The sequence below is a fragment of the Harpegnathos saltator genome, unplaced genomic scaffold (assembly GCF_003227715.2).
Source record: "Harpegnathos saltator strain DR-91 unplaced genomic scaffold, Hsal_v8.6 scaffold213, whole genome shotgun sequence".
Classification (NCBI taxonomy): Eukaryota; Metazoa; Arthropoda; class Insecta; order Hymenoptera; family Formicidae; genus Harpegnathos; species Harpegnathos saltator.
Window position 1 is genome coordinate 595132 of NW_020229999.1, and position 27958 is coordinate 623089.

The 27958-nt window shown below is 48.7% G+C and overlaps 1 protein-coding gene across 1 annotated transcript; it reads left to right on the forward strand.

The window, feature by feature from the left end:
• On the forward strand, nucleotides 1-27856 carry LOC105189892 (uncharacterized). The gene is made up of 4 exons (XM_011152283.3): nucleotides 1-434; nucleotides 21315-21457; nucleotides 22805-23102; nucleotides 23609-27856. The coding sequence occupies exons 1-4, from the start codon at nucleotides 365-367 to the stop codon at nucleotides 23821-23823; spliced, it is 726 nt and encodes a 241-aa protein (XP_011150585.1). The 5' UTR covers nucleotides 1-364; the 3' UTR covers nucleotides 23824-27856.
• The last annotated feature ends 102 nt before the right edge of the window (nucleotides 27857-27958 follow it).

Here is a 27958-nt window from a genome sequence, read left to right on the forward strand (position 1 = left end):
TTGGCTCGCCGCTCAGTCAGACTCCGAAGTGCGCGGCGCGAGGATGCGAGCATCGTGACGTCGGACGCGCGCATTTGTACGTCGAAATTCGCGTAAGCTCGCTCCTTCCTTCCTTCTTTCCTTCCTTTCTTCCTTCCTTCCTTCCTTCCTTCTTCCTTCCTGGCTTCCTGGCCCCCTCCTGCGTGCCGCGACGGTTCTCGTGTTTTGCGACGTCGGGTTGTGCAGCGGCGTCACAACGTGAGTGTGCCAACGTGACCACCGCTCGTGAGACAAGCACCGCCTGACGTGCCGTCGTCGCGGGGTGTTCACGTGTGTTTCCACCCTGGTCGTGGTCCAGTCGGCCGGCCGAGAACAGACAGAGAGGATGAGACTCCAGCGGATGTTGCTCGTCGTCGTCTACCTGCTGCGCTGTCACGTCGCCCGCTCGATAGCCGGTGAGTACTAACTGTACGAATACATTGACGGTCGGACTTCCGGCCAGCATCTGCTGCATCCTCAGTTTACCGGTTTCCTAATCGCATTTCCGTTTCGAATGCGCGAATATATCCGATCACTTTCTTATTTCACATCGCGTTTGACGTGTCACGTTTAAAAGTATGAGACATGGTATGTGAATCGCTACATCGAGGCACAAAGAAAGCATGTTTACAATGTGAGGAATTCACGTGAATGCTGAGGCTTGAGGCAGATATTTTTTTTTTTTTTTTTATGGGAGTTGTTATGATGCCGTCAGGATTTTTACGTTGTTTACATTGACGAGCGCTTATTTCAAGCGATGGGAAGGGTGTAAAATGTTTACGCGCAAAATTATATCTGCGCTATTATATCTGCGAAAAATACATTATTTTTTCTGGATATGTTTATTACTGATCATATATAAGAAACTGGTGTGTATGATCACTTTATACACGGTGCATCCGATGACGACATTCTTCTGTTCTCCCACATTGTTATTCACTCGTGAATAATTATCACGTTATGTATATATATAATCGATATTGTATTTTATTGATGCTATATATTATTATAATATTGACGCGAAATTATTCATACCATCGATTTAAATTATTAATTATCTGAGACCAGAGACGAAGGATACTTAATAAATCGGTACTTTTACGTCGCACACAATGCGTCCGTCGTGGGACAACTTTGTGTTTCTTCTATTTTATCCTATTGTTATTTCACACTTGATTATTATATCACCTATACGTCACTCGATATTATAATTCGCAATATTGCCGTGAAATTATCCGTATCTTTTATTTGAATTATCAAATATTCAAGATTCGGAGGAAGGACCAGCTTTAAAAACGCTTTACTTCTAATTGCTATCCGGCGACATAACGTTGTTTCTCCTTTTCGTCTCGTCGTTTCGTTCTTTTCTATGTTATTTTTTTACACTTATTTATTATTATATGTGCGCGACGCGTCGCAATATCGAGACACGAAATCAGCCGCATTTTCGATTCGAGTCACTGATTATATCGAAGATTTGGGGCGAAAGGGTGTCGATACTCCGGGATATCCCGCGATGATACAGTCAGCATCGCGCCGCGCCGCACCGCGCGAATACAGTCAGCGAAATTCGACGCGGATTACGCGACGTCTGTGGTCGCTGCGCGTCGTAGATAAGGCGCTTAGCGCCGACGGTACATTTACTAGGTGCATTTCCGGCGCTCGCGACACGCAAATCCGCCTGCGAATTCGCGATTCGGAGCCGCGTGCATCCCCCGAGCGCGCGTACGCGCTTCCCCCGGGGGCCGCGAGTGCCCCGCCGCGATTTCCTCCCGCGAATTCCTCGGCGCACTCCGCGGCGGAGGAGGTGCGACGGTATTTCCGCGCGACGCCAGATTCTCGCTTTTCTCCACGAAATTGTATTTCGCGACGACGAGAGAGAGGTGCATTCGGTGTGTGCCTTTCGCGTGTTCGCGAGGCGCGTTATTATTTCACCACCGACGAAGCATTAGATATACATACACGGCGGACACCGCCGTCTGTCGCGCCCTTGAACGATCGATATCACGGCGAGTTATTCTCGAAAAGAAAACTGATTCGATTCACGAGTATTTCTGATGTAAACGATTTTTTATTAATGCCTACGAGGACACGAATATATTCACAGTTACTACAGACTTCTATCTCCCTTCTCTCCCCCCTCTCTCTCTCTTTGTCTCTCTCTCTCTCCTCTCTCTCTCTCTCTCTCTCTTTTCTCTCTTCTTTTTATTTTCCCTGCTCTAGCGACGGGGCTGTATTGTATAACGTATAAGGACGCGGCGAAAAGGCGTTCATATTTAATTAAGACCCGTACTCCACTTAAACAATAACAACATATCCGGCGGGGCGTGTGTACGTGTGTGCGAATGCGACTTAGGGGCGCGCCAATTAACACCGGTGTCTCGTGCGAATTGTTTAACGAATGGGGAGGAAAAATAAACAATAGGTCGTTTCTTTCTCGTCTTTTTAGCGAATCGCGCCGCGCTCGATAACGGGATGGTCATTCGAGGATTCTTTTGATATCGCGAACAATGGATCCTCGTTAGCAAGGTGTGTGTCTACTAAAGCATCATTAATTTATCGAATTAACGGCGTTGTCCTCTGTTCCCCGTGCCCACACTCGCCTCCTCCCTCCCCCCCCCTCCCTCTCAGTCGCCTGGCCGCTTCCGAATAAAATTAATCACTAGATAGCATCGCTCGCAATTAAAGCGTATTGCTGTAACACAATTGTTGTTGTAGTTAATCACGTCGATGTTACGTACTCGTCTTGCTGATCGCATTGACCCGTTTAAACCGACCGGGAATTGTCGTCGTCGCGCATATCGAATTAAAAATTTCCTTAATTTGATATTTGATCGTCGATTTAGGGTGGCAGTCTAATGGTAGTGATTCGTAAATTAAATTTAGGAGAGAGTTTCTCCTGTGTCGATATTTTGCTAATGGTGACTCGTAAATTAAATTTGGGAGAAAGTTTCCCCTGAATCGAAATTTTGCTTTTACGTTGATTCTTCGGATTCCGTCGAATATGAGGGACCGATGAAGAATTTCGCAACCTAACAATAGGCTATTGTCATTTCTTTGATGACTACTTACAGATAGTCACTGCCATTTTCTCCAAGCTGATACGCTCCAAGAAACATTCAACATCGGAATATTATTTAATATTCGGTTATTTCAATGTTCCATCTGCATTTGATATTTTCTTCGTTCCAATAAACAATATTAATTACATGTGTTAACTTGTTCGGCTTCAAGTAGAGCATGCGTGATTATACGCAAATATCAAATAATTAGTGCGGACAAATAGCAGGATTAACGGATAAACGAAATAACAAACTTCCCCCTTTGTCATCATTGGCTTATCGTCATTTATGATTGAAATTTTTGGATTTAGGGAATCGGGAGGGGTGGGTGGTAAGGAGGACAATATCAAGAATAGAAACGGCACATTTGCGTGTGTACGGGCAGCAGTAAAGATTTAAATTTGGATTCGATGCAATAACAATAAATCTTTCAATGAAATGTACATCGTTGGTAAATTCGAAATAGAACTCACGGAATGTTTTGCGCGCGTGGATTGTTTTGATCTCGCGGAGATTATGATGACGTACGCGTCATTGATTGGAGCACGACTTGACCTTTTTTGCCGATTGTTTGAGTACACTCGTGCTGTCGCGCGCTTTTTCATAATCGCATCGATACGTCTCGATCGTATTTGTACCGCGACATACGCAATTGCACGTCGAATGATTAACATATTTCGCCGACCCTTGGAATATTCCATCGGATTATCGTCAATATCGCGTTAATTCGCGCGCGTTTCACCAATCGAATCGCATTATTGTTAGCGTCAGTAAAATTGTCGTTACAACTCCTTGGAGCGAAAGAGATTCCGTTTTGAATCTGATGACACCTCTTCTTTCTTCACTTTTGTTTAGCTTTGTTATTTATGTCGAGTCTAAATTTGTACACCTCAGCACAGCATTATCGAGCGCAGGAGCGCTATTTTTACAATTCTTGCAATTCTTTTCCCTTCATCCTTTTCGAGTGTCCAAATCCTGCGGAGATTGCCAACACTGAAGAAAGGTGATAATAAAGAGATTGTGGATAAAATCAGGTCGCCATTCCATTTGTCCTTTAATCTTGTTATTTATTTCTGGCTTTTTATTTATAATAATCCTAGCTCCGTGCGAATCTTTGCTTGCGTAAAAGTATGCTTAATGCACATTTCTGTCCGCATCGAAATAAAGTAAGTTAATCGCTCATCGAAATTACGAAGGACGATTGAACATGTACGGAATATTGAGATAATCGAATATCAAGCAATTTTTAACTGTATTGTTTCAAGATTCAATGTCGGGGAAAATGTCGACAAACATTTGCGGCATCAGGAGAGAGCAATAGAACGTTAAAGCGTTGGTATCTTGAGATTCTCTATTGCTCCTTCAAGCACGACGGAAAATTCGCAGGATTAATATATAGCCAAGATTTCGACTCGGAGTACATCGGCGATGGGAGTATAGAATTCATTACGACGCTTAGTTGATTCGATTTTATGGCGGGCGGTTTTACAGTTACTTACAAATTCATGAACCAAAAGAGAGAGAGAGAGGGGGGGAGAGGGAGAGAGAGGGAGCGAGAGAGAGAGAGAGAGAGAGAGAGAGAGAGAGAGAGAGAGAGAGAGAGAGAGAGAGAGAGAGAGAGAGAGAGAGAGAGAGAGAGAGAGAGAGAGAGAGAGAGAGAGAGAGTCAGAGAGAGAGAGAGAGTCAGAGAGAGAGAGAGAGTCAGAGAGAGAGAGAGAGAGTCAGAGAGAGAGAGAGAGAGTCAGAGAGAGAGAGAGAGTCAGAGAGAGAGAGAGAGAGTCAGAGAGAGAGAGAGAGAGTCAGAGAGAGAGAGAAAGCAAGTTCGCGCGCGGGGCACGCTTTTATATGAGTCCACTCGACGCGCGAGTGCTGCCGCTACTTGCGAAGAAAGCCGATTTATCTCAACGCGAAAAAAATTACTCGCGATTTCTCATCGCTAACATCATCATTTCGTATGGCGCCGTGCAGCGAGTGTCGCGAAGTCTTTATTGGCGCGGTGAGGAGAAACAGAGACCGAAGAAAAATGACGAGAGATAAAAAAAATTGCTCAAATTCGGAGATCAAGTGCGCGCATTTGTATCCCGACCGAGATTCGCCGCTCCGCGATTTCGCGACCGCCGTTGTTCCAAACCCTGCAACGCCTAGCTAGCTAGCTAGCTTTCATCCCATATCCTTTATTTCTCCGTCGTACCTCGAAGGGTTTTCTTTGATCGGATCGTCTGTTGCGAGTGAAATAATGCTGGACGGTAAATACATAATCGCCGAGGTAGCTGGCGAGAAACCGAGACCGCGGCGAATGAAAGTGGAAGCGCGCCGAGCGGTAACATACCTCATCTATCTCGTTCAATTTTCAGCGGACTGAAGAGACCTGACAACTCGAGAAGCGGCCGCGGAGATAATTAACGAGATATCATTAAGCCCAAACGGAGAAGTGTGACGAATGATGTCGCCGCGTTTTCGCGCGAGAACGACGAGAAGGAATCGCTCTCTCAGATTAATCTGTACGCCTCCGTACAGATGAAGGTTGGCTCCGGCGCGGGTCTGCTGCACTCGGCAAATATATCGCGAACTGCAGTATCCCGGCGCTACAGACGAGCAGACACGAGCGGAAGTTCGGAAGAAGCATCGTCCGGTGTTTCGCAAAACCGTTTCCCTTTCAGAAACGTGGGCGGCGGCGGCGGCGGCGACGACTTCGGCCGCGAAACACGGCGGAAATATCGTCGGCGCGTATATAGAGTGCGATAAATCCTCGGCCTTCGGGTGATACAGTTCGCCGAGGATAAACGGTGCGGTGTATAAGGATAATTTAATGGCCGCGAAGGCGACGGACCGAGAGTAAGTTATCCCGCGGCGGCGGCGGCGGCGGCGGCCGCCGTCGATTGTACGGCGTTTCTACACGCGGCGGTGAGAAGGAACCGCGGAAATATGGCTCGAAGGAAATAAAACGCGCCAGGAAATACGCCGGATACGAGACGAGAGAATAAAAGCACTACGTTGCACTGCTACGCGTTGGCGGCGCCGAAGGGAGAGATAGAGAGAGAGAGAGAGAGAGAGAGAGAAGAAGAAGAAGAAAGAAGCTCCGCTCCTGTTCGCGGAGCAGAAGCGCGAAGGCCGCACGTTCTCGGAGATAGCCCGCTTTTTGCGGTATTATCGCGTCCTAGGAATCTACTCCGCGCTGGTTTGATCGTTGACATTTAGCAGTCGACGAATATATCGCGACTGAATTCTGAAAGCTCGGCCGCAACCCGCGGGGCTCTCGCGTTTATGCTGTGCATTAGCGGGAGAGCCACCCTCCTTCCTTCCCCACCTCTTCGGCGGGACGATTATGCGCGCATAAATACAATTTCTATACAACCGGCGGTCGAGGGTAGCCGTGGTCGGTAGTGCTCGTGAGATTTCGGGACTTTTATCCTTTCCGGGTCGCGGCGGTTTCCTCCGGGAGAAACTTATTTGATCCGAACGTGTTTTACGACCGCTGCGCGGCGGCGTCTTGCCTCTGCGACACCTTGCGAACTTGATACGAGTGCGAGAAATCTTCTGTCAGGCAGAAAGAGGGGAGCGAAAGAGAAGCGTTGGAGAAGGGGGTGGGAGGGGAGGAACTTCCTCCCGTAATCGCGGGCAGAGACTAATTTCCGGCGCTCTCTCGGCCCTTTAAATCGGCGCGTTAAGAAAATGGAGTAACTGGCGGAAAAATCGCGATTCGAATGTATCTCGGCCGCGCTCCTGCCATTTGCTCTCGGCAAGGTAGACGTTTCGGCTTTTTCCGCCGAGGAGTGTCTTTGCGGCCGGCCGCTTTTAGGCGGAAAGAGCTCGCCGACTGATGCGCGGCCGGACGTGTTGCGGTGTAATGTGCTACGGACACGTCGCCGTTGCCGTGTAAATGCGAAACAATAGCGGCACCGAGCCGGCGGCCGAGCGTAATCGCGGAAGATTTTCCACCACCGCGGGTAAATCGTGCGTTAAGTTTTCTGAAGCCGGCTGCCGGGAAAGAAACGTGAGCGAGCGAGCGAGCGCACGTGCCATTTGCATCGCATAATCTACAAGCGCCACGCGCTTACCGGCGGCTTTAATATTTACAAGCTGTTTCCTCTCGCGCACTTCCGACTTTTTCCCCTCCCTTCTGCTTGGCGGCGAAAATTGTTTCGAATTTTCCGTCTTATAATTCACGACGTTCTATCTTCCCTCTCTTTTCTCTCTCTCTCTCTCTCTCTCTCTCTCTCACACACACACACGCGCGCGAGCGAGCGCTTTGAGGGAGTAGTATCGCCTGTGTCAATTACGAGGGAGAGTTTTCAAGTCGGAAACGCCGGGCCTCCGGGGCTCACTTCGACGCTGAATGAGCCGCTAATTGCGCGACGTGCAGCGAGATCGTGTCCGCTTGAACTCCGGTCCGCTGCGATGTGTATCTACGCGACGTCTTTTTTTCTACTGGTTAAAATAATTATGACCGAATGCTGAAACTATGCGCGGGTCGCGCATTGGTATTAGGGAACGAGAACTGCCGCTTTCCCGAGTATGTGCCGTATGCGCGCGGCACGTCGTGCATGCTAATCTTATTTGGTTTAATTCCACTCTCGTAAAGGGCTTAGGTAATAATTACATCACACGTGTGACTCGCATTCCGGAGCGTGGTTAACAGATCGAAGACGCGCGCGTGCAGCAGCAGGGTGCTACTCTCTCTCTGAATTTCTCGGAGTGAAACTTCGCTCGGAGGGCGAAGTGACCACCGAGTCGCGAGCGGTTCGAGCGATTCTTTACTTATGCAGAACGAGTCGTCGAGTACTTTCAGTCGAAACTGAAGAGTGAATCTTACGGGCGAAAGTTGCGGCGCTTTTCTTCGACTCGAGTTTCGCAACGAGCTCCGTAACCGGGGGAGGAAAGCGAATCTCTTAAGAATCATTAAGCAACGAATTCTCCCCGTTGAATACGGGAGTAGACGCCTTGCGAAACTCATCGAGAGAGAAGAGTCGCAACTTTAAATCAGCCGACTGCTTTCCACCGCGTCACGAGAACGCATTCTCAGCCCGTGGCCGGCTGAAGCGAATTCGTTCATATGGAGTCAAAATCCACTCTAAGCTTGAGTGGGACGCGTTCGCTCTTGCGATTTCCAGCGGCAGTATTTTTACTGTCGCCTCGAGCGAAAACACTGCCACTTTTCACTCGTTTCGCCTGGGAACTCCATTCCTTGGAATTTAGAGAGCACCCGACGAGCATTTTCAGTTACAAATCAACAGGCACTCTAAAAACTTCAAATAACAAGCAAATAACCAGAAATAAGATCCTCTTCACTCATCATAGCAGCCATCCCCTCCGCGTACAACCGAGTTTTGCATTGAAATTCCCTTCGAGGAAGGAAGTCCACTCGAAATTAAGCGCGGAACAAAGTTCCGGCATTCATTCATTTCGCGAAGAACCCTTCGTTCGTGATTGCTCGCTCCGAAAGTACCCGGGCTTTCCCACGGAAAAATTGGCTCCGACTCGATGGAGGAGGAGACGCAGTCGCAAGGTATACGCCGGCACGGCGCGCCTGCTGCGTCTCACACAGGTGCACGCAGGTGCGCGCAGGTGTGCAACGCTCTCGGCGAGAAATTTCGTTAAGTTGCCGGCGACAGATTCGCGTAATCGTTTTTTCCGCACTTTCGCGTACGCTTGCGAGAGAGAGAGAGAGAGAGAGTGAGAGTGAGAGTGAGAGATACATACGAGCGCGCGACCGCAAGATCGTCAAAGGAGTTAAGCGTACTCGTTTTAACTTGACGCCGTTATTCATACCGTTCCATATTTCATGTTCGCGCGCGAAATTGCACGACGCGTCGTGTCGGCTGCGGATGAACGATCGAGCGAAGACGAGCTAGCTAGCTTGCTTGCTTGCTTGCTTGCTTGCTTGCTTGCTTGCTTGCTTGTTTTATGAATTCACGAGAGCGCCGACCGCGAAATTCAGCGGACGTTTTTGAAAAGCACGCGCTCGGTTGACGCGCGGTCGCGTCACGTGAATTTGACGGCCGTAATATATTTTAATGCAATGTCGAGCGCCGTTAACCGCCGCGTCGCTCGCTCGTTTGTTCTCTCTCTCTCTCTCTCTCTCTCTCCCTCTCTCTCTCTCTCTCTAACTCTTGTGCACTTGCTGCGACTGAGCGCACACAGGCTTGCCAATCGGACGCAAGGACCGCGTGATTATTTTATATCTCGGCCACAGTGGAAACGATACGAAAGAGCAGTTTATACGCGATGTTACGTCGATTTCGCTGGGGAAACGCGCGACGCGATGGCTTTAAGGGGACTGGAGGGTCAGATTACTGAAAAATCGTGCTTGTTTTGGATAATGATTTTGTGACGAACTGAATAAATGTGCAGGAATGAAAATTTTACATATATAACATATGAAGAGTAGAAAAATTTTGTTTTTAGACAAATACTCATATAGATATACGTCCGCTTAAATTTTAAACGTGTTTTTCTCGAAATTTTATTGTTCAACTTTTTGCAGTGATTTCTCCGAAACTGAGCTTCGTATCCATTTGAAATTTTAAAGCAATAATATTTGTTCATGTGGCTTTCGGGTGAACTATAGACGACTCCGTCAAAATATTTCATTTCGAGATATTAATTTTTTTATTGTAAAAGAACTGAAAAATTTCAATTTGTTTCTAATAATAGCTGCCATTTTGTTAATTTTGTTCGATTTTTTTTTCTAGTGGTTCACCGTATAATGATAAGCCTCCTCAAGATTTCTAGCTAAAATTCGCTCTGATCGGACTACCGAGAGCCGAGATATTACTGCAAAAACGATAAAACGATTTTGAAAAAAAAAAGGAGAGTATATTTCAGCTATATATATCGTATATTTATACGAGTATTTGTTAATAAACAAAATTTTTCTACTCTTCATATGTTGTATAAATATACCTAAAATTTTCATCCCTGCACGTTTATTCAGTTCGTCACAAAATATTATCAGAGACAAGCACGATTTTTCAGCAATCTGACCCTCCAGTCCCCTTAATTCGTCGATCGGTCTCTTTTCGCAGAAACACCGGCAAACGTCGACGCGGGCGCGGTGCACAGCTGAATTATCGCCCGTTGGGTTTTGTCCCGCGATTGTTCGGATAATTAATATTTTCGCGGCGAAAACGCCCAGGTGACGCATTGGCGCCGAGAAGAGCGGGGTTTTCGCGAAATCGAAGGCCGCGAATAGTTAACGAATATTTTTTGTCTCGCGTTATTGCGCGTCGAACGTGAAATTCGGTATCTACTATAGGTCCTTGGTATCGCAGGTGGATTGTTCTTTTCTTCTTTTTCGGAACGGCTGCAAAGCGAGCCGTTCGTTCATTCGTACTACAATTAATATCCCGTTCGCGATTGATATATTAAATTTTTCAGCCGTGCGATCACACACGAGACTCACTTGCGGGAAAGTCGACTCGGAATCGCTCGGAAATCCCGCGGATCAGAAAGTGGGAATATCCCCCGCCTGTTCTCGCGCTCGTCGCACTTCCGTATGCGCATGCATTAAATATTTTCCCCCACGTTAGATTGATCCGTAGACACAGTCGCGCGACGCATGCGGAGACGCGACGCGTAAAATGCAATTTCGTCCGCGACACGAATGACTTCGGAATCACGAACACTAAATTGCCGATCAATCGTTTTCAGCGCAAAGTTTCGGCCTCACCCTCCCGCTCTCTCTCTCTCTCTCTCTCTCTTTTCCCCTCTCTCTCTCTCTCTCTCTCTCACTCACTCACTCACCCTCTGCTTCCACCACGGCCGGCTCGTAATCGCGAACTATTTCAATAGCCGGAGTTCGATAACTCTCGTGCTCGTTAGTGCTTCGAGTGCGAGCGTAGCGTCAGAGGGAAAACGCAGTACTTTAGGGACACGGGATATGCCGCGCGATATTAAATGGCGGAAGGAAGTATTCGAGCAGCGAGGGCGGGGAAAAAAAGCCGCGAGAATGAGAATTCCTCGTTCTCGTGTTTCACAAGAACGCTTTTCCTTTTTCTCCGCCTCTCTCTTTCTCTATCTCGTTGCTTTCTTCTCTCCCTCTCTCTCTCTCTCTCTCTCTCTCTCTCTCTGTTCCTCTTTGTCTGTCTGCCTACCACCCACTCGTTCAATCTCCCTATCTCCGCTTTGCCTTGCTACATCATCGACACTGCCTGAAATTACGTCTACATGCCGTGGGTAAATTTATCCTCTATCACGACCCCGTATCTGTAAAAAAAAGCTCTCCGTCTCTTTCTTTCCCCTTCTCTCTCTCTCTCTCTCTCCTTTTTTACTTTTTATTTCAAATTTTCGCAGGTCGGTGTGTCTCGAATGGGTCGTTCGTAATGATTTGGTGCGCGGCTGAACACTTAAAAAGATGTACAAAATTGCGAGAGAGGCGGCAGCGCGAGCGTCATGAATTTAATGAGCATGGAAATCCGTAAAATTGCGAGAAAGGTGGCATTTTCTACGCCTGAAATTGAAACACACGTTTCCGCGACTGTTTTGATCTCTCGTTGCATTACATTTTATGAATTTCGAGGTGATTTCAATCTCCCGTGCGCTCTCTCCCTTCCTCAACCTCTCCCCCTTCTCTTTGAGACCGCCGGCGATAACGATCGACAATTGTTCGCGGCGCAATTAGATCAGATGGGTGATTTATACGTTTCATCGGATATGCAGGACGCGCGCGAATAGCCACGTACGTGCGCACTCGCGCACAAACGCGCGCATTCTCGTCGTATCATTGTGCATTGGGTGTAAAAAATTTTTGACATCTGAGTCTTTGATATTGGGTTTTTTTTTCCTCTCTTATTTTCGAAACTCGGGGCTGTCTCGTAAACGCGCCTGTGCGCTGTTTTCGCATTTGCGCGCGAAATATATTTCCGGTTTCACGGTTCCGCGTTGGCTTCCGTTTCAGTCGAGAGAGATGTGCGTTTGCAAATTGATCATTATTGAATATTACTCCCGATTGAGATATCTCCCGATTTTTCCCTGTTATTCGATTCGAGGAATAAGAAAAATCGCTCGTTGGATCGTTCCGCGATCTCGTGATTGCGTGAGGACGATTCTCGGAATCGTAGCCGGGGAAATCGTCGCGTGATTTCCGGCGTCGATTTCGCGGCGGCGGAACTCCTCGCGGATTCATCCTCATCGAATTCGCCCGCGGAAATTCGCGCGCACGCGCGCGACCCAATTTTGTAATTAGAGCGAGCGTTAAACCGGCGCAGCGCACTTCCTCATTTGCACGCACGCATGCTCACGCTACCGCGGGCTCTATCGTGACCCGCGATCCGCTTCGCGAAGTCTAACGACCGACGTCAATCGTCGCCGAGAGGTTTGTCGTAAAAGCGGAAGGGTCGCACGAATTAAGGGCGGCCCCGCGGGACATCCGGAATCACGAGGAGTCGTGAGCGCGCGCCGTTTGCGCCGGCGATTACCGTATTTTGCGACGGCGCCGTTCGCCGCGAAATGAAGCGAAATGGAAACGGGACGAGTTTGACGGTGTCGCTCGTGAGTAATTGAGTTGCTCGAAGAAATAATTCAGAGCGGTGCTGATCCGTTGCGAGTCTTCTCCCTCCCCCCCTCCCCTCCTCCTCTCTTTTTTCTTCCTTTGTCTTTTCTCTCTTTTCTTTCGTCGCGCCTCAAGCGCGAGGAAGCTCGCGAGAGCGAGATGACGCGAGTGCCGCGCGGCGGCGGCGGCGGCGGGGTTGTTCGAGGAGCGAATTTTTGCGACGGCGTCGCTCGTGAGTAATGCAGTTCCTCGAGAATAATTCAGTCCCGCGGACCGATCCAGCGAGACTTTCGCGGAATATGTTAAGCACGGGGCAACTTTTCGCGCGCGCGCGCGCGAGAGAGAGAGAGAGAGAGAACAACAGGGCGCGACGAGTCGCGGGGGACACTCGCGCTGAAACTTGGCGCGACTCCAACGTCGGACTCGTCGCAAGGAGGAGAACGAGGGTTAACTGGGACGCGCGAGAAGAGTTGTTCGAGTTTCTCGCGCATCGACGCGCGCGGTACCCCGTTGTTTACCCCGATGGCGAGATGGAAAAAGTGCGACGGACTTGGTGTTCCGCCGAGCGCGATTTCACTTTCGCGCGGTCGCGCGATTTCTTCGGAGAGCACTCGAAATAGAATCGCCGCCGCGGAACCGGGACGGTTCTTTTAAAGCTTCACCAGCGCGCGCGCGCGCGCGATTTGCATTCCTCAAATCCGATATGCGCTTTTCGAATATTTTTATCCCGCTCGGCGAAGGGTCTAATTTCATTCGCAACACAACGAAATCTCATTCGCTCGGCGAAAACCGATGCGCGACGGAGTCTGACGAGCGAGAGAGAGAGAGAGAGAGAGAGAGAGAGAGAGAGAGAGAGAGAGAGAGAGAGAAGGGGGGGAGGAGGAAAGGGGAGGAGAGAGACGCGGCTCCGAGAGGGCTGATATTCCTTTCCTTTTTAATTGCGCCCCTCAATATCGAAGGTAATAATAATGTCGCGCGTCTCTCGCGTCGAAAGTAAAAGATCTGGCGCTCAGTCGGGCGTGGATGAGGTCCGCGAAGGGCGGGGTACTTGATCGGTGCTTGAGAGAGCACTATTTGGATACTAGGTCATTATTTTAGACAGTCGCGAAAGTTCATCGAACGGTCGCTCGATCGGGTCGCGAGATCGAACCGATGGAATTGGCCGTGTAACCTCCTACAATTTTAGCCTCGCAGAAAGCTCGCTCGCTTGCTCGGATCTGGCGAAAAGTTCACACCGTGGGAGGTGCACCGAGCAATCCGGCGAGATTAGCGGCAGCAAACTGAATCCCGTCGGTATGAATATTTTTTTCTTCGCGCGATACGTCAGTCTCGCAAGGAGCCGCGAACTCGCCACTCGCGGCATTTCTGTCCCCGCGATATTTTATATCGGGTCCGTCGCACCGCGCCAGTGGCGCAATCCCATTGTCGCATTTAGCCCGTTGTCCCAATTATCTCTCTCCATCGACCCTAATAATAATCTGCCATTGTATCGTTGAAAACTCGAAAACGGGGCTAAGTACCTGGGAGATAACAAAAAAAAAAAAAAGAAACAAACGAACGCAGTCAATTGGTGGTGGGAAAGTACGCATTGCGCGTGCACGCGCACTCGCAGATTTACCTCGCTCGGTGCCATTCGTGTGTCGATTTGTATCTCGAGATTGCACCGGCGTGCATCGCGCCTTCAGTATTCCGCCTTTCTCTCCGTTTCGAACCCGTTCGGCCGCAGTCTCGCGCAGCGTTCTCGCGAAATTTTTAAGCCCGTACTTTTCTGTAGAGTAATGGAAAAAAGACAAGCGTTTAATCTTGAAGAGGCTCAGATGGCTTGGAGCCCTTGGTCTGATGAAACCCACTTAGCTCGCGGATAGAATCCGCCCTTGCAGTGGACAGAATGATACATAGGGTGCTCCGCAACTATCGAATGAGCTTTTAACCGCAGCTGCCCGCGGCCAGCTTGACGTCGATTTTTCCTCCGCGAGAGAAAACGTTCGTCCGGACGCTCACTCGCCGCAATCTTTTTTAACGTCATATATATCCTTGTAATTAAATCTCGAGCACAAGCCCCATAGAGGTGAGGCCAGGCTGAAGTTAATCGGCGAATTTCCTTTCACGTCCATCCGGGAAATGGTCGGGGCTTAATTTAGCGGAAAAAGCGGATTCTTTTTATCCCCTTTATTTTCTCTCGCTAATCACGCGAGAAAGCGTCGCCGCCTCGGCGATTGGCGGCCGGAGGAATCTCAGAGGATCGCAGCCCTCGACGTGGTCTCAAGACACCCCGTAGACACGGGGCGAGGTACCGCGCCGAGGCGACGCGGCGAGGTACAAATCCGGGTACAAGCCGGGCGGCGGGGGGGGAGGGGAAGGGGAGAGATCGATCGTACGCGAAGAAAATTGGATGGCACGTCGTGCCGCAAAACAAATGAACGTCGTGGCAGGGCCACGTGATTAGCTATCAAGTCCGGGACGATACCGGGATATTAACCAATCGAGCCGCTAGTGAAAAGGGCGGGCGGTCTCTCTCCCTTTTCCTCTCTTCGCTCTGTACACACACTCAATGTGTATGTGTGTGTACTCGAGGGATCTACGGCGATCCGAGGCAACAAAAATCGTATAGACGACTCAGCGAATCCTCCGACGAATGCACGTACGGGCAAACAATGGCGAGGAATCGAAGTCGATTTTCCTTTGGCGCGCCGAACGAGGCAATTACTCGCCGCGATCTCTTTCTAACGATGCAGATGTATTTTTCCCTTTTCTTTTTCCCTTTTTCCGGGAAGGCCGAAGCGATGACGTTGCATCTCGTTTTATGGGAAATATCGATCGTTACAGTCGCGCGTGCGAATACGTTCTTAGTCGCGGAGTGTCGCGTTCTCGCCGAAAGAATTGCCTCGCGTCGCGCGATGCTGCTCGAGGAGCGACGTTTGCTCGCAAGAAGATAGCGAATAGAATGCGAGTATCGCGTAATCCGGGATATCTCCATTTGTTCTCGCGGATGACGAATTAATTTTTAGCTTTCTCTCTTTTGTCGCTCGTGTGTCAGTGGAAGCTTTGCGCTAACGTCGCGAACAATTATTCACTTTGTAGCGGGATATCGGTGAAAAAAGGGGAGAAATGGGGGGGGGACGAAAGAGAGGGAATAATATATATATATATATCTCTCTCTCTCTCTCTCTCTCTCTCGGCCCCTTTCTCTCATAACGATCTTCATCGTTCGTTTATTTATTTAGCGCCCATTATTGTGAGATTGTTCATTGATCGCCGCAGCAGCGTGTTTTCGGCTCCCGATGGCGACGCGGCGGCGCAGCTTTTCTACGCTCGCGTAATAATTAAACGCGACCGTATTAAGTCGTCGTTATCGGATCGCAGATGGAAACGCGACCGCGGTCGCGTTCGTCGTGTATCTCGGGCCGCCGTGGAGATTGAGAGTAACAATGCTCGCGAGCGAGCGAGCTACCCGGCAGCACCGGATGCTGAGTTTCTTCTGGGACGAATTATGGACGGCGAGTTACCGCTCGGGGAAAAAAGAAAGAGAGAGAGAGAAGGGGGGGGGAGGGAGAAGGAGACGGAGAGAGGAGAGGTGCGGGCCACGCACAAAGCAAGTGACCCGGCTTTTTCTCCGTTCTTGCGATCGTCGTTGTGCGGGTCGCCACGCGAGCTTGGAGGAGGATCCCCGTACCATTCAAAAGTTCCTTTTGTCTTTACCGGTGCCTGACGAAAGCATTTTTAATTAGGCTGCCGAGTGCCCGCGGCCGTGCACCGTCGTGTGCACCGTAATATAACATGTATACCGGCGCCAAGTCCGCTCGGCCGACAAACTGCCGCGAAGTTTTTCTTGCCTACCCAAGCCCGGCCGGGGGCCGCTGTGACGCAAAAACAATTTCTGTGAAATTGATATCAACCAATTTGGCACGACCGCCGCCGAGTTGGGCTTTCATGCCACGATATGCACACGAGGGGTGTCCCGAACGGCGAGCGGGGGATTTTTCGCGCGTGCTCAAGATAAATCGGAAAACGCCGAACGGACACTTCCTTCTTTTTCCCTCTTTCTCCCGCCTCCCTCAGTCGCCTTTTTGCCACTTCGTTTTGAATTTCGACATGTCGAGCATTAAGCAACGATTTTAACGTTGGCGTTCCTCCGCGGCGCCGGAGCTACGTAAAATCCCGTTATCGAAATTACGTTTCCGGTAGAAATTGGACGTCCCGATGAAGCTCGTCGGGGTGGAAAAAGCAGACGATGTATCGGTAAGGACACCGCTCTGCGCCGAGACGGTGAATGATGTATTGGTATTTTTTTAATCAGAGAGGATATATCGTAGCGGAAGTAAAGTCGTTAGGAGTCTATCGATTCGCACGTGTGAACGGTAAATGCTCATTAATATGTTCAAAAATATGGTTACGCTATGATCGTTTGAATTAATATTCAAAAGTTCTGACAGGTTCCAATAAAGAGACAGAAATCTCTCTCTCTCTCTCTCTCTCTCTCTCTCTCTCTGCGCAGAGAAAAATCGTTTCTTTCCTCCTCATCGGCAAAGAGACATTTATCTGCGCGAAGTTCGATATGCGAATGACTGCAGATTCACGGCGGAATCCGGGACGATATTCCGCTCGCGTGGAAACGACGAATCGAAGAATTTATCGCGTTCGCGATATTACAGATGCACGCTTTTGTGTATATTTATAAATCCTCGGGTGTCTCCCCGTACACTACGAAGACGCGTGGAATCCTGTCGCGAGTCCCGATCGCGAGTTACTCTGCGCCCCGTCCGAAGTGGCGCTTATTTATCTGATTTATCTCCCGCCCGGTCAACAAATATTTTCTAACCGGAAGTTTGCGTAGCGTGGCCATTACCTCCCGGCCGGGGTGAGAAAAGTTTTCGCGGCGCTTTCCGAGCGAACGAACGAACGAACGAACGAATGAACGGACGACGGACGAGACGGTATCGAGTCCTCGTATCTCAGCGTTTACGGCCCCGCCGTTGCAAAACTGCGCAAGTAAATCAGAAGTCAATCAGATACGGAGCCCTCCATATCGCATCAATGTCCGTTCGATATCGCCGACATGACAGCGCAATGTGACTGTACTGTGGAAGCATCATACGTCACTGTAGCGCGACAAGACAGTGATTAATCGGGACGATGATGGAGACGGATAGTTTCGAAGTGAATGCGCATCGCCGATGCGACGAAATGGAGGACACCGGTCGTCGAAAATGCTTTAACCGCTCACGTCTGTCCTTTGCTTCCCCCCGCGCTCGCGCTCGTGTCGAATTGTCTAATTTAATCGCTCGACATGACAATCAAATTCCATCTCCCCTTCCCCCCTTCTCTCTCTCTCTCTCTCTCTCTCTCTCTCTCTCTCTCATCTAATTTGCATCTAATCCACATATTATATATCCAATTTACCCGCTCGTACATTTATATTTATATGTACGTTAGCGATATATATTCGATATCGCGTGTATTAGTTTAGCGCGATAATTCTCCCGCAAGGACGAAGCAATTAAAACGCTTTCGTGCGAATGAACGCTGCCGCTGTGCATCGTTATTCGTCGAATCGATCTTCCTGTTTTTTTTTTTTTTCTTTTTTCTCATTTTTCCGCTTTTTCACATGTCTCGGAAACGAGGAAACGGACGTGCCGTTTAACGCTCGCTCGCTCGCTCGCTCGCGTTCGTCGCACAGCGCTTCGCTCGCTCGCGCTTCAACAGCGCGGGCCGCGCGCGACGAAATTGGAATAATCGCACGTAATTAGCATTCGTTGGTAATTAGCACGGTGTACCGCGCGAAGGGGCGCGCCATGGTGTTTCGGTAAACCGATTGCGGCCAATTAAACTAGAAGCGATTCTGTGTGACACACTCGAACGATCCACGTCTCTCGATATCGACCGCCTCGCGCGACGCGCATACAGGGTGATTTGATAGACCGCGACCGGCTAATTCGCGGCGGATCGGTGATTTTTCGTGGGGGAAAAGAAGAACAAAACGCGTGAGATGCATGTGCGAGGGAAAAGGAGAAACCAAGTCGTCGACCCATCAATCCCCCGTCCTCTCTTTCGAAAACCGAGCGCGATTCGTGTTGTCGGCCGCTCGCTCGTGTTCCTTTTTCTTCTTTTCCTTTCTTTCCTTTTGTTCTTTTCACCGGAGAATTCGCAACGGAAGTTTGCATGGCGCTTTACCGGACACCCTGTACACCACCTGTAATGATTAGGTAGGCAGGTAGGTCGCTCGCGCGAGAGCGAATATAGCAGCTGCGTTTCGCGGACGTCTGCGAGATTGACGGATCTGTCCGGTGATCGATACCTGTGATTGACACACACAGTCGCGCGCGTACCGGCGATAATGCCATTTATTCTCGGCATCCTGCAGCTCTCAGCCTCGTGCAATATTCGCGATAACGGACATGTAACTTTCATATTTGAACACCGGCTCCGTCGGCGCGTGTATATTGACTCGAGCGAGCGAGCGAAAATCGAGTGACGCTGAATAAATAACATAAAAAGGAGGAAATTGAATAAAAACAAAAAGGAAAGAGAAAGAACCAAGCTGGGTGGAATGCATTCGTGGGGGGTGAGGAGGGGCGGGTTATTACGTATCCTTGCGGCGACGGCGTCAAGAGATAGAGAGAGAGAGAGAGAGAGGGAATCGAGAGTTTCGAGCGTCTCGTTAAAAGATGGACTCTCACCGCGGCGAGAGCCTCGTCGGGCTCGCTCCGGGTTGAAAAATTTCGCTAATTCCACTTCAAAGGCGAACGGATTACGGCCATCGTCGGGGATCACCGCGAGATCGCGAAATCGGGCCCGACTCGTCGGCTGAGTAAAATCGTGATAACCGGCCGACGACTCGCGCTCGCTCTCGCTGGCAAGAAATGAGATACGCTGTTGAAATTTGGCACGCTACCAAACGCCACCGCAGCTTTCGGCCGTCTGCCTTCTACACTCTACAAACTATGCACGTCGCGCTGATGTATTATATTCTGCGTTATCAAACCGCCGCCGCCGCCGCCGCCGCGCGCGCGCGCGCATGTCGCCGCGCTCCGGCGACTTGATTTCGCGTTTCATAATAAATTCCGCAGATAATTATCTCGCGATATCATCCGGCACCGGGGTGTATTTTCATATTTACGGCGGATTTTTCCACGGCTCTTCTTAATCGACGCTCCAACACGGATCGAGTAATAATTTTAATCGACCATCCCGATAAACGTCCGAACAATTTCGCGATTATTCGCCGGTATTATTCGCGTTATCGCGTAATTTCGCGCGCTGCGCGAAGGGCGAGAACAGTGCAGTGCGGCGACATACGGCATGACGTAAAGTATAAATCCTGCGTCGCGGCGGCTGCTCGCTCGCGATATTCGCTCGAGCATCTGGAACTCGTGGCTTCGGTATTTGAATAAATATGAAGTCGCGATGTGGCATGGGTAAAGAGAGCGGAAAAGGAAGAGAGAGAGAGAGAGAGAGAGAGATGCGGGTACGGGTAAAAGGGTCGTCTGCGACGCCTCGTTCTATTTTACGCCATTGTGATACCGCAGCCCCCTTCGCACTTCGATTTCCTTGAAAGCTTTCAAGGAGGCGGAACGCGCACTCCTCTCTCTCTCTCTCTCTCTCTCTCTCTTTCGCGCGCGCGCTCTTGTCGAGCTCGCAAAGACGGCTGATTAATGCTTCCACTCGTTAAGTCGGCGGATAAGTTGGCCTTTGAAAGGTCAATATTTCGATGAGAAGTGGCCGCCGCAACCACCGCATTCTTACGTCCGAGTAGCGTAATTTATCGCGCGATTAGCTCGGATTCCGTTCGTCGAAGTAATTTGCGTTCGGCTGCGGAGAAAGAGAGAAAGGGAGAGAGAGGCAGAGAGAAAGGTAGCTCGATCTCGCTTTATTAACGGAACTTTATGACCTGCCGTCGAGAGCGAGAAACTTAGTAAAGGGGAAAAGGCAGTAAGGAGAGAAAGATCCTCTCCTTACTCTCCGCCGACGCGCGATAAAAGTTCATATTCTCGAATATTTTTTTTTTTTTATAAGAAAAACGCGCAACCTTCGTGACGATTATCCATGTAATGCCATGCGCGGTTCAACAATTGTCTCCGTGTGACCACGCGCTCGATGTTTCTCGCTTCTCTCGAGAGACAGACAAAGAGTTAGAGTAAGAGAGTGAGAGAGAGAGAGAGAGAGAGAGAGAGAGAGAGAGAGAGAGAGAGAGAGAGAGAGGGTGGAGGGGGGAGAAAAGAAAAGAGCTCGGCAGCTTCTCGGAAGTGGGCGACGGAAAAGAGTTCGTGTTCGGAAATTGCGAATCGCGAATTTAATTCCGGACATTAATTCGCGACACGCGAGCTGGCGAGCAGCAACTTTAACTCTATTGATCTCCATGTAGCGGTTAATCTAATTACCATTAATTATGCTTTTGATCATTAGCGGTTTTAATTAGAAAGATATTAATTAATTTCCAACCACGCCACGACCACGGTACTAAATCTCTCTATATCCAAGGCCGGAATTAAAAGAAAGGGAAACGAGAAAGACAGAGGAAAGATAAACTACAAAGATTCGCACGGATCGGTAATTGAAGTCACGCACGACGTCGGCGAAATCGACGATGTCGGAGATTGGAGATAATGTACGATCATTTTTCGATTTCTCGGTGACGTTTTTACGATAGACAGAGAGAGAGAGAGAGAGAGAGAGAGAGAGAGAGAGAGCGCTTCATTCGGTCTTTTCAGCCGTTGATGACCTCCCGCCTTCGATTTTGATTGCAGCACCGGCAAGAGCGACGAGTCAGGTTCTCCTGGGCGAAGTCGATATTACGCTTCGGGACGACAGCGACAGCGACGTCACGACGGAAGAGCCGTTTCCTAAAAAGTGCATCGTAGACGGGAACGCCTATTCTCACAGCCAAACGGTAACGACCGATAGAACGTACCGAGAGAAAGAGAGAGAGAGAGAGAGAGAGAGAGAGAGAGAGAGAGAGAGAGAGAGAGAGAGAGAGAGCGCGCGAGAGGTAGAGAGGAAAAAAGGCTCTCGACGGGAAAACTCGTTTCGAGCACTTCCTCGAAAAAAACGCCGGAGTCTGTATCTCGATCGTTCCGCGGAAATTTGTGAGGGGGATGTTGCTAATTTGACGGAGCATCGAATAAAATGAACATTTTGTATTCTTATCGCGTGTTGAACTTACAAAAGAACATCTTCTCGAGGGCGATAAAATACGGTCGCGTAATTGTTTTTTGGAAAAGTTTTTTTGAGAGAATGAGAGGGGGAGAGAGAGAGAGAGAGAGAGAGAGAGAGACCAAATGAAAAGAGAGGAAAATAGCATATCCTTAGTAATTTCGGGTGTAGATATATAATCGTTAAAGTGAACTGCGCCGCTTTTAGCGTTTTACGCGGAACGCTCCACTCGCAATAACCGCGTGTCACTATTTTCAACGTGCGCCGCTAACAGATCGCACGTCTGGCAAATTGGTGCTTACAACGTGTAACTGGGAACCGTTTCAATTGTACTTGCAGCTGACGAGTGATATTTTTATCTCTTTTTTTCTTTCGTCTCTCTCTCTCTCTCTCTCTCTCTCTCTCTCTCTCTCTCTCTCTCTTTTTTTTATTTCCTTTGCTCGGAAAATTCCGTGAATCGAGGTCTTCGTTATTTGCTGCGCGTTTTGCAATTCCTAAATTTTGCTTGTATCATCGATGCCAGGCCGATCTCGCGCTACCACGCGACCTAAAGTCGTTCCTCGTCGTCGTTCTCTGCATGCATTTTCTCGCGCCTTGTTAATTCGTCGATTTATCTTCCAAATCATTTGGATGCAATTGATACCTGCACGACCGTTTCTCGTAAATGTTACACCACGTCCCACGGCGTACACTGCCCGTCTAATTAGTAACCGGCACCTCCATCTAATTAGTAACCCGAGTTAGTAGCTTATAAAGCGAGGAGTGTCAGGCGAAGAGGTCGCGTTTCTCGGCGGAAGTTTGTCCTGCATCGGGATGAGTGCAGCGCGAATATTGTTTCGCCGCTTCAGCGCATCTTACTCTTTTTCAGAATTTCTCGAGATGGAGGAAAATTAAGAATAAAAATTTATACACGCGTGCCCAGTACGCTGTTTTTCTTCGTCTCGTGTTTTACACATATTCGCGTTAATTTAATTTCCAACTAGGCGGTCAATTTGCGTCATCGTGTTGCTGTAATTCAAAAGTGGATATATACGTGTGGGATCCTTTGCCCTTTTGCTACTTTGCGTTCCTTTTTATCTTTCAGATACCATCTTACGACACGAATTCGCATTGCCTGTGCGTGGCCGGCGAGGTTTACTGTTGGTGGCAGAATTATAATCCGAGCACCGTGCCGTCGCTCGGCCCGTCTTCCCTGCAATCGACCACGGTGGAGAGTAATTACACACCGTCGCTGGAAGCGAGCACGGACATTGCGGACGGCTTCGAAGCATCCGGGGATCCTGCAGCGGCGAACTCGTTGATCGGCCAGCAAGGTCACGTGGAGATTAACGCAACTTCGGCGACCGCGACACCTTCCGCGCCGACTACTTGCCTCGTCATGGGTATATTGAATTTCTCCCACTTTATATGTCCCTTCTAATATATTTTATCCCCGACATTTTTACGTGCTCAATGATAACCGCGCTTCTCTCACGTGTAGCGAATTACTCCCGGCTGAGAACCGCGCATAATCTCGAAATATTAGATCTAAAGAGCGCGCGTTCTGTTACTACTGTCGTAAATTTTTATTATTTCCTGTACACACACACACACACACACACACACGTACGCGCGCGCGATAAAGTTTCATTGCATTGCGAAGAATTTTGCATAATTTATTTTTCGATTTAGGCGCTGTAACGCTGTTATCGCGTGTGTGTATTTATTATAGGACGCGCGGCTGTTTTACTCGCGTGAAATTTATTTTCTACTTCACGTCGCTCGGAATATTTGCTTTTACACATACGCCTCGTGTATGTGTGTGCCACGGGCGCGCGCACGTATGTGTACATACGCGACGTACATGCTTTCCCATGCGAAATCCGTATTCGTGAGACTTGAATTACAGGGAGGGAGTATCGACAGGGTGAGACTCTGCCGCATTCGACCGGGAACTGCGTGGAGTGCAGCTGCGGCTCCGAAGGGCGCGTCGAATGCTCGCCGAGGGACTGCGTGGCGCTACGGCCCGAAATTTTGGTCGCACCGGACATACCCGAGGCACCGGACGGCGACTTCGAAGTTTTCAACTTGGCGCGGGATCGGGGCATCGACGAGAGTTTCTAGAGTTTCGGGGATAACGACGAGCGTCGTCGCCGAACCGCGCGCGCATAACTCCCTTCGCCTTTAACTACCGTCGTTCACGTCGGCGTGAGCCGCCGACCAATAAGAGGCGGTTGTTTAATTAGATCGGCTCTCGAAGGCGGTTTAAAGGATGCCAGATAAAATTGATTCCTGACAGAAGGCGGAGGTGGACGCGCGCCCGCGCGTCTACCTTGCGAAGAATATTGGATGTTCAGCGACTACCGAGCGACGAGGAAACAAATCCAAAGCTACATAATTGACCCGCAGTTCTAGTCTGGTGATTTCATGGTGATGATTTCATGGACGACCGAGTGAAATCCCCATCGAGAGCCGTCTAATTTAAGGTCTATATATATATATATATATATGTAACGTTCACCTTGACTGTGTAACCCCTCATATTTAAATTACAAAGTGATTTAAGTATGATGTCATATACTCGTAGAATTTACGCTCAGCGTTTTTCTGTGTTATTGTTACATAGTCGAAGATTACCCTCCCTCCTTTCACTTTTCTAACGTAGAGAAGAATCGCCCTCGCCCTTCCTCGCCCTTCTGTCTCCCCCTCTCTCGATTGTGCGGACGTGCCTTCAGTCTCTCGTCCCACGTCGTGGACGTACTCAATCAAAAACGGCGTCGAAGGCATAGTCCCCGCGTAGAACGCCTAGCGTAGATCTTTTTCTATAAAGTCCTTGCGCGACACGGGTCGTCTTGGCCAGCGCTGGTGCGACCGGCGCGGCGCCGCCCGAGACGATCGTTTCCGCTGGAACGAGGTGAGAACGAGGAGCCAGTTCGGCCGAACGTTTTTTTTATGTAGATGGCCTCATTGATAGTTTTCTCGAGTGCGCTAGAGTCGATTAGAGATTGACTATCTCCTCCGCCTAGAATGCCGATGATTTAGTAATATTCGCTCTCGCCTGTTTTCGCGATTTCTCGGGGAACCGACTCCCAGTGTCTTTCTGTGTAAATATTGCGTGCGATTGCTTCCCATTGCGATAACGACCCACCTCACTCGGTTTCTCGACCTGTAGATACGTCTCGTAGTTTTTTTAGCGATTTACCGGAGAGGTATAGAAGTGCATGTATCGTGTAGAAGAACCGCGGAGAACACATTCGCCGCGCGGACTCGACGAGAGAATGTTTTTGTAGACGTCGGCCTATAACCTACGAATTAACTAATCTCGCGCGCGCATAGTGCGTAAATCGGCTCGGGCTCTCATTCGCGGGCCGGCACTTGCGACGAGAAACGATATTATTGAGCTTAGTTGTTATATTAGTCGTTACCGCGAGACAATTGGTCTCGTGAGACTCGATAATACTCTCTTCGTCATATCTCTGTCATATCCTAGTCGATCCGTACTCGTATCCTAGTCACGATCGTATAATTTAACTCGCCTCGCCGTGTTTAATCCTCTTCGGACCGCAGTTTCCTTTTCCATTGAATAAGATTCTCTCCGCGGCGCTGTGCAGCCTGTTTGTCACATACTGCTGCTGCTGCTGCTGCTGATCACATGCAACATGATCGTGTCGAGTCTTGATAAAAAGAAAAAGTTCAAGCGCTGGAATATTTTTTGCACGAATCAAGGAACCAAACTTTCGCGCGTTTTATAGACCCGCGCGGAGTTTCTAACAAAAGTGCAGCGCATACACAATTGAAAGTTGGTGATTTTTAAGAAAAGGTCCGATGAAAGGATTAGATACGCAAACTGTACGACTATATAGCCATGTTATATACCCTTATACACATATATGCGATCGAATAACGCCAACGAATATCGAGAAACCCCCTAGTGACAGTAGATGACCCGATAAACGAGCGATAGAAATATTTGCAGGATTTACAGCCGTGTGTAAATCCTTTCCTTCATGTACCGTGCTATTTAACGACGAGGATCTGTTACATACGAGGATCAAGTACACCGTTGACCCGTATTTTCGTCGCGTATTAAGCTCGAAGCGTGAACGTTGTCCAGTCGAATCACACTGGTTTTATGCGAATCTCGTGTTTTGTGTGAAAAAACAAATATTCGGCGTCGCAACCACGACCGCGCGTCTGGCGCACTGAATACGCGGCGAATTTACGAAGTCGAGATGTGGAATTATTGTATTGTCAGAAAGAAGAAAACTAACGAATCCCCCGACGCATTCGAATGGATATGCACTATATTATATATATTATATATTCATATACATACATATATCATATATAATATACACAACACACACACACACACACACATATATATACACGCACATACACACGTATTATATAGGATACCTGAGAAAGCAAGTATTAAGAGGCAACGTTGCATGTAACCCGCGTACGGTAAAGTGGAATTAGGAGTAACTGAACGAAACCAGTTTTATATAGGCAAGAACCAACCATAGTCGTTTACTTTTATAGTCGCACACGCGTACAAAAGTCACAGACGCATACACACACACACACACACACACACACATACATGTACCCCGCGTTCGGTTTTTTGTAAATTGTCCCTTAGCGTTTCGGAGATCGTGTGCACATGTACTTCCTGCGGACTCGCGGTTGCGCGAGCGTCCGGGCATCACTTTTGTAATCGTATAGGTGACAGCGACGCGGTGATTTGTAAGCGACTTTGTTAAGCAGATGAAGAATCGTATTTCCAGAGTATTTTATCATATCGGGAAGAGGAAAAAAGAGAAAAATTATTCCCCGACACGAGGTAGTCGTAACGAGATAAGTTTAGCGTCTCCCGTTTGTGCGTAGGGAACCACGACCACTGTGCGAGAAAGTGACGTCGACGGGACTGTAGTAGTTGTACACTTTTACGGCGACGACGACGACGACGACGACGACGGTGAAATCGATCGTTTATAGATAGTCGCGTAGATAGGTAGTCTCCAATGTGATATATACATCCCGAGGATAACTTTGTCTAACGATTTACAACTTTAGGTCGGCGAGTTTGATCTTTTTGCCTAAGCTGACGGAACGTGTCTGGTACCGCGACTCATTTCACTACAAAGGGATATCATGTTCGCGCGATAGATCGCTCACTCGTTATTCCCGAGGATAAAGGAACGAAGAATTAGGTCTCCATCTGCTGTCTCGTAGGAATTTGTCTCAAAAAGAATCGGTGACTCTGTGAATCTATCCTTCTCTCCCTTTCCGTGATCCACGGTGAGACACGAGTCGAAGTAGGTCGGACGAATTTTCGCAGAGAGTAAAAAAAAAAACTGCGTATATACTTGTCTCGTATTCGGGAATTGATTTTAAACCTCTCCAGACTCTAATCGTAATTCTTGAGCGATACACTTTTGCCATTCTCGGTCGTCCCTTGCGAGAATCAAAATTAATAGCTAAGGGTAGAGAACGCAAGATGCGGCCTTCTATTCGCCTGTCTCCCTTGCGGCGAACATTGGTATAACGTGACATATCAGTTTCATCTACTTGTTCTTTCGATTAGCGCGCAGTTTCTACAAGCGGCATATATCGATAACGTACGCTGGATTGTTACGAGGAAGGAATGAGGAAGGAACGGTCGGCACCGAAAAATCGCGCCGTCGACGTATCGCGGAGTCTCACGGAAGTGATATTTTTGAATACCCCTCTTTACAAGGAATTAGTTGTGGGAATTAGTTGGTAGAACACCCCCCCCTTCCCACCCACCCACCCACCAGCACCAATTACGGACAATCCATATTCGTCGAGTCGACCACGAGTAGAACACCCTTCCCCCCCTTAGCGGACTCGTAAGATTTTTTAGAGAATTCGTTGTAAGAAGTTGAAGGTGGCACATCAACGGGACCATCTCGATGGAAATGAGCGGATCATCCGTTATTGCTTTCGTTCGCGCACCTAAGTAACGATCTCGTACGTCTTCCAGTCATCTCCACGCGCAATTGTGTCTATATTGTATTCCTGGGATTACATGTCTTCACGAAAGAGTTGTACTCTGAATAAACAAGGATCTCACGATTCGCGATGGCTGTTCGTACTTCATCACCGTCTCCATGCCCATCCTTTATTCTATGTCGACAATTATATGTGTGTATATATATTTTATAATGATTATACATATTATTGTGTCGGTTTTCTTCTTTCTGTATGAACTCTTTTTCTTATTATATTTTAA

Coding starts and splice junctions, on each gene's coding strand:
- LOC105189892 (XM_011152283.3), top strand. CDS start 365: ATGAGACTCCAGCGGATGTTGCTCGTCGTCGTCTACCTGCTGCGCTGT. Junction 435..21,314: donor CGTCGCCCGCTCGATAGCCG/GTGAGTACTAAC, acceptor TTTTGATTGCAG/CACCGGCAAGAGCGACGAGT. Junction 21,458..22,804: donor CCTATTCTCACAGCCAAACG/GTAACGACCGAT, acceptor TTTATCTTTCAG/ATACCATCTTACGACACGAA.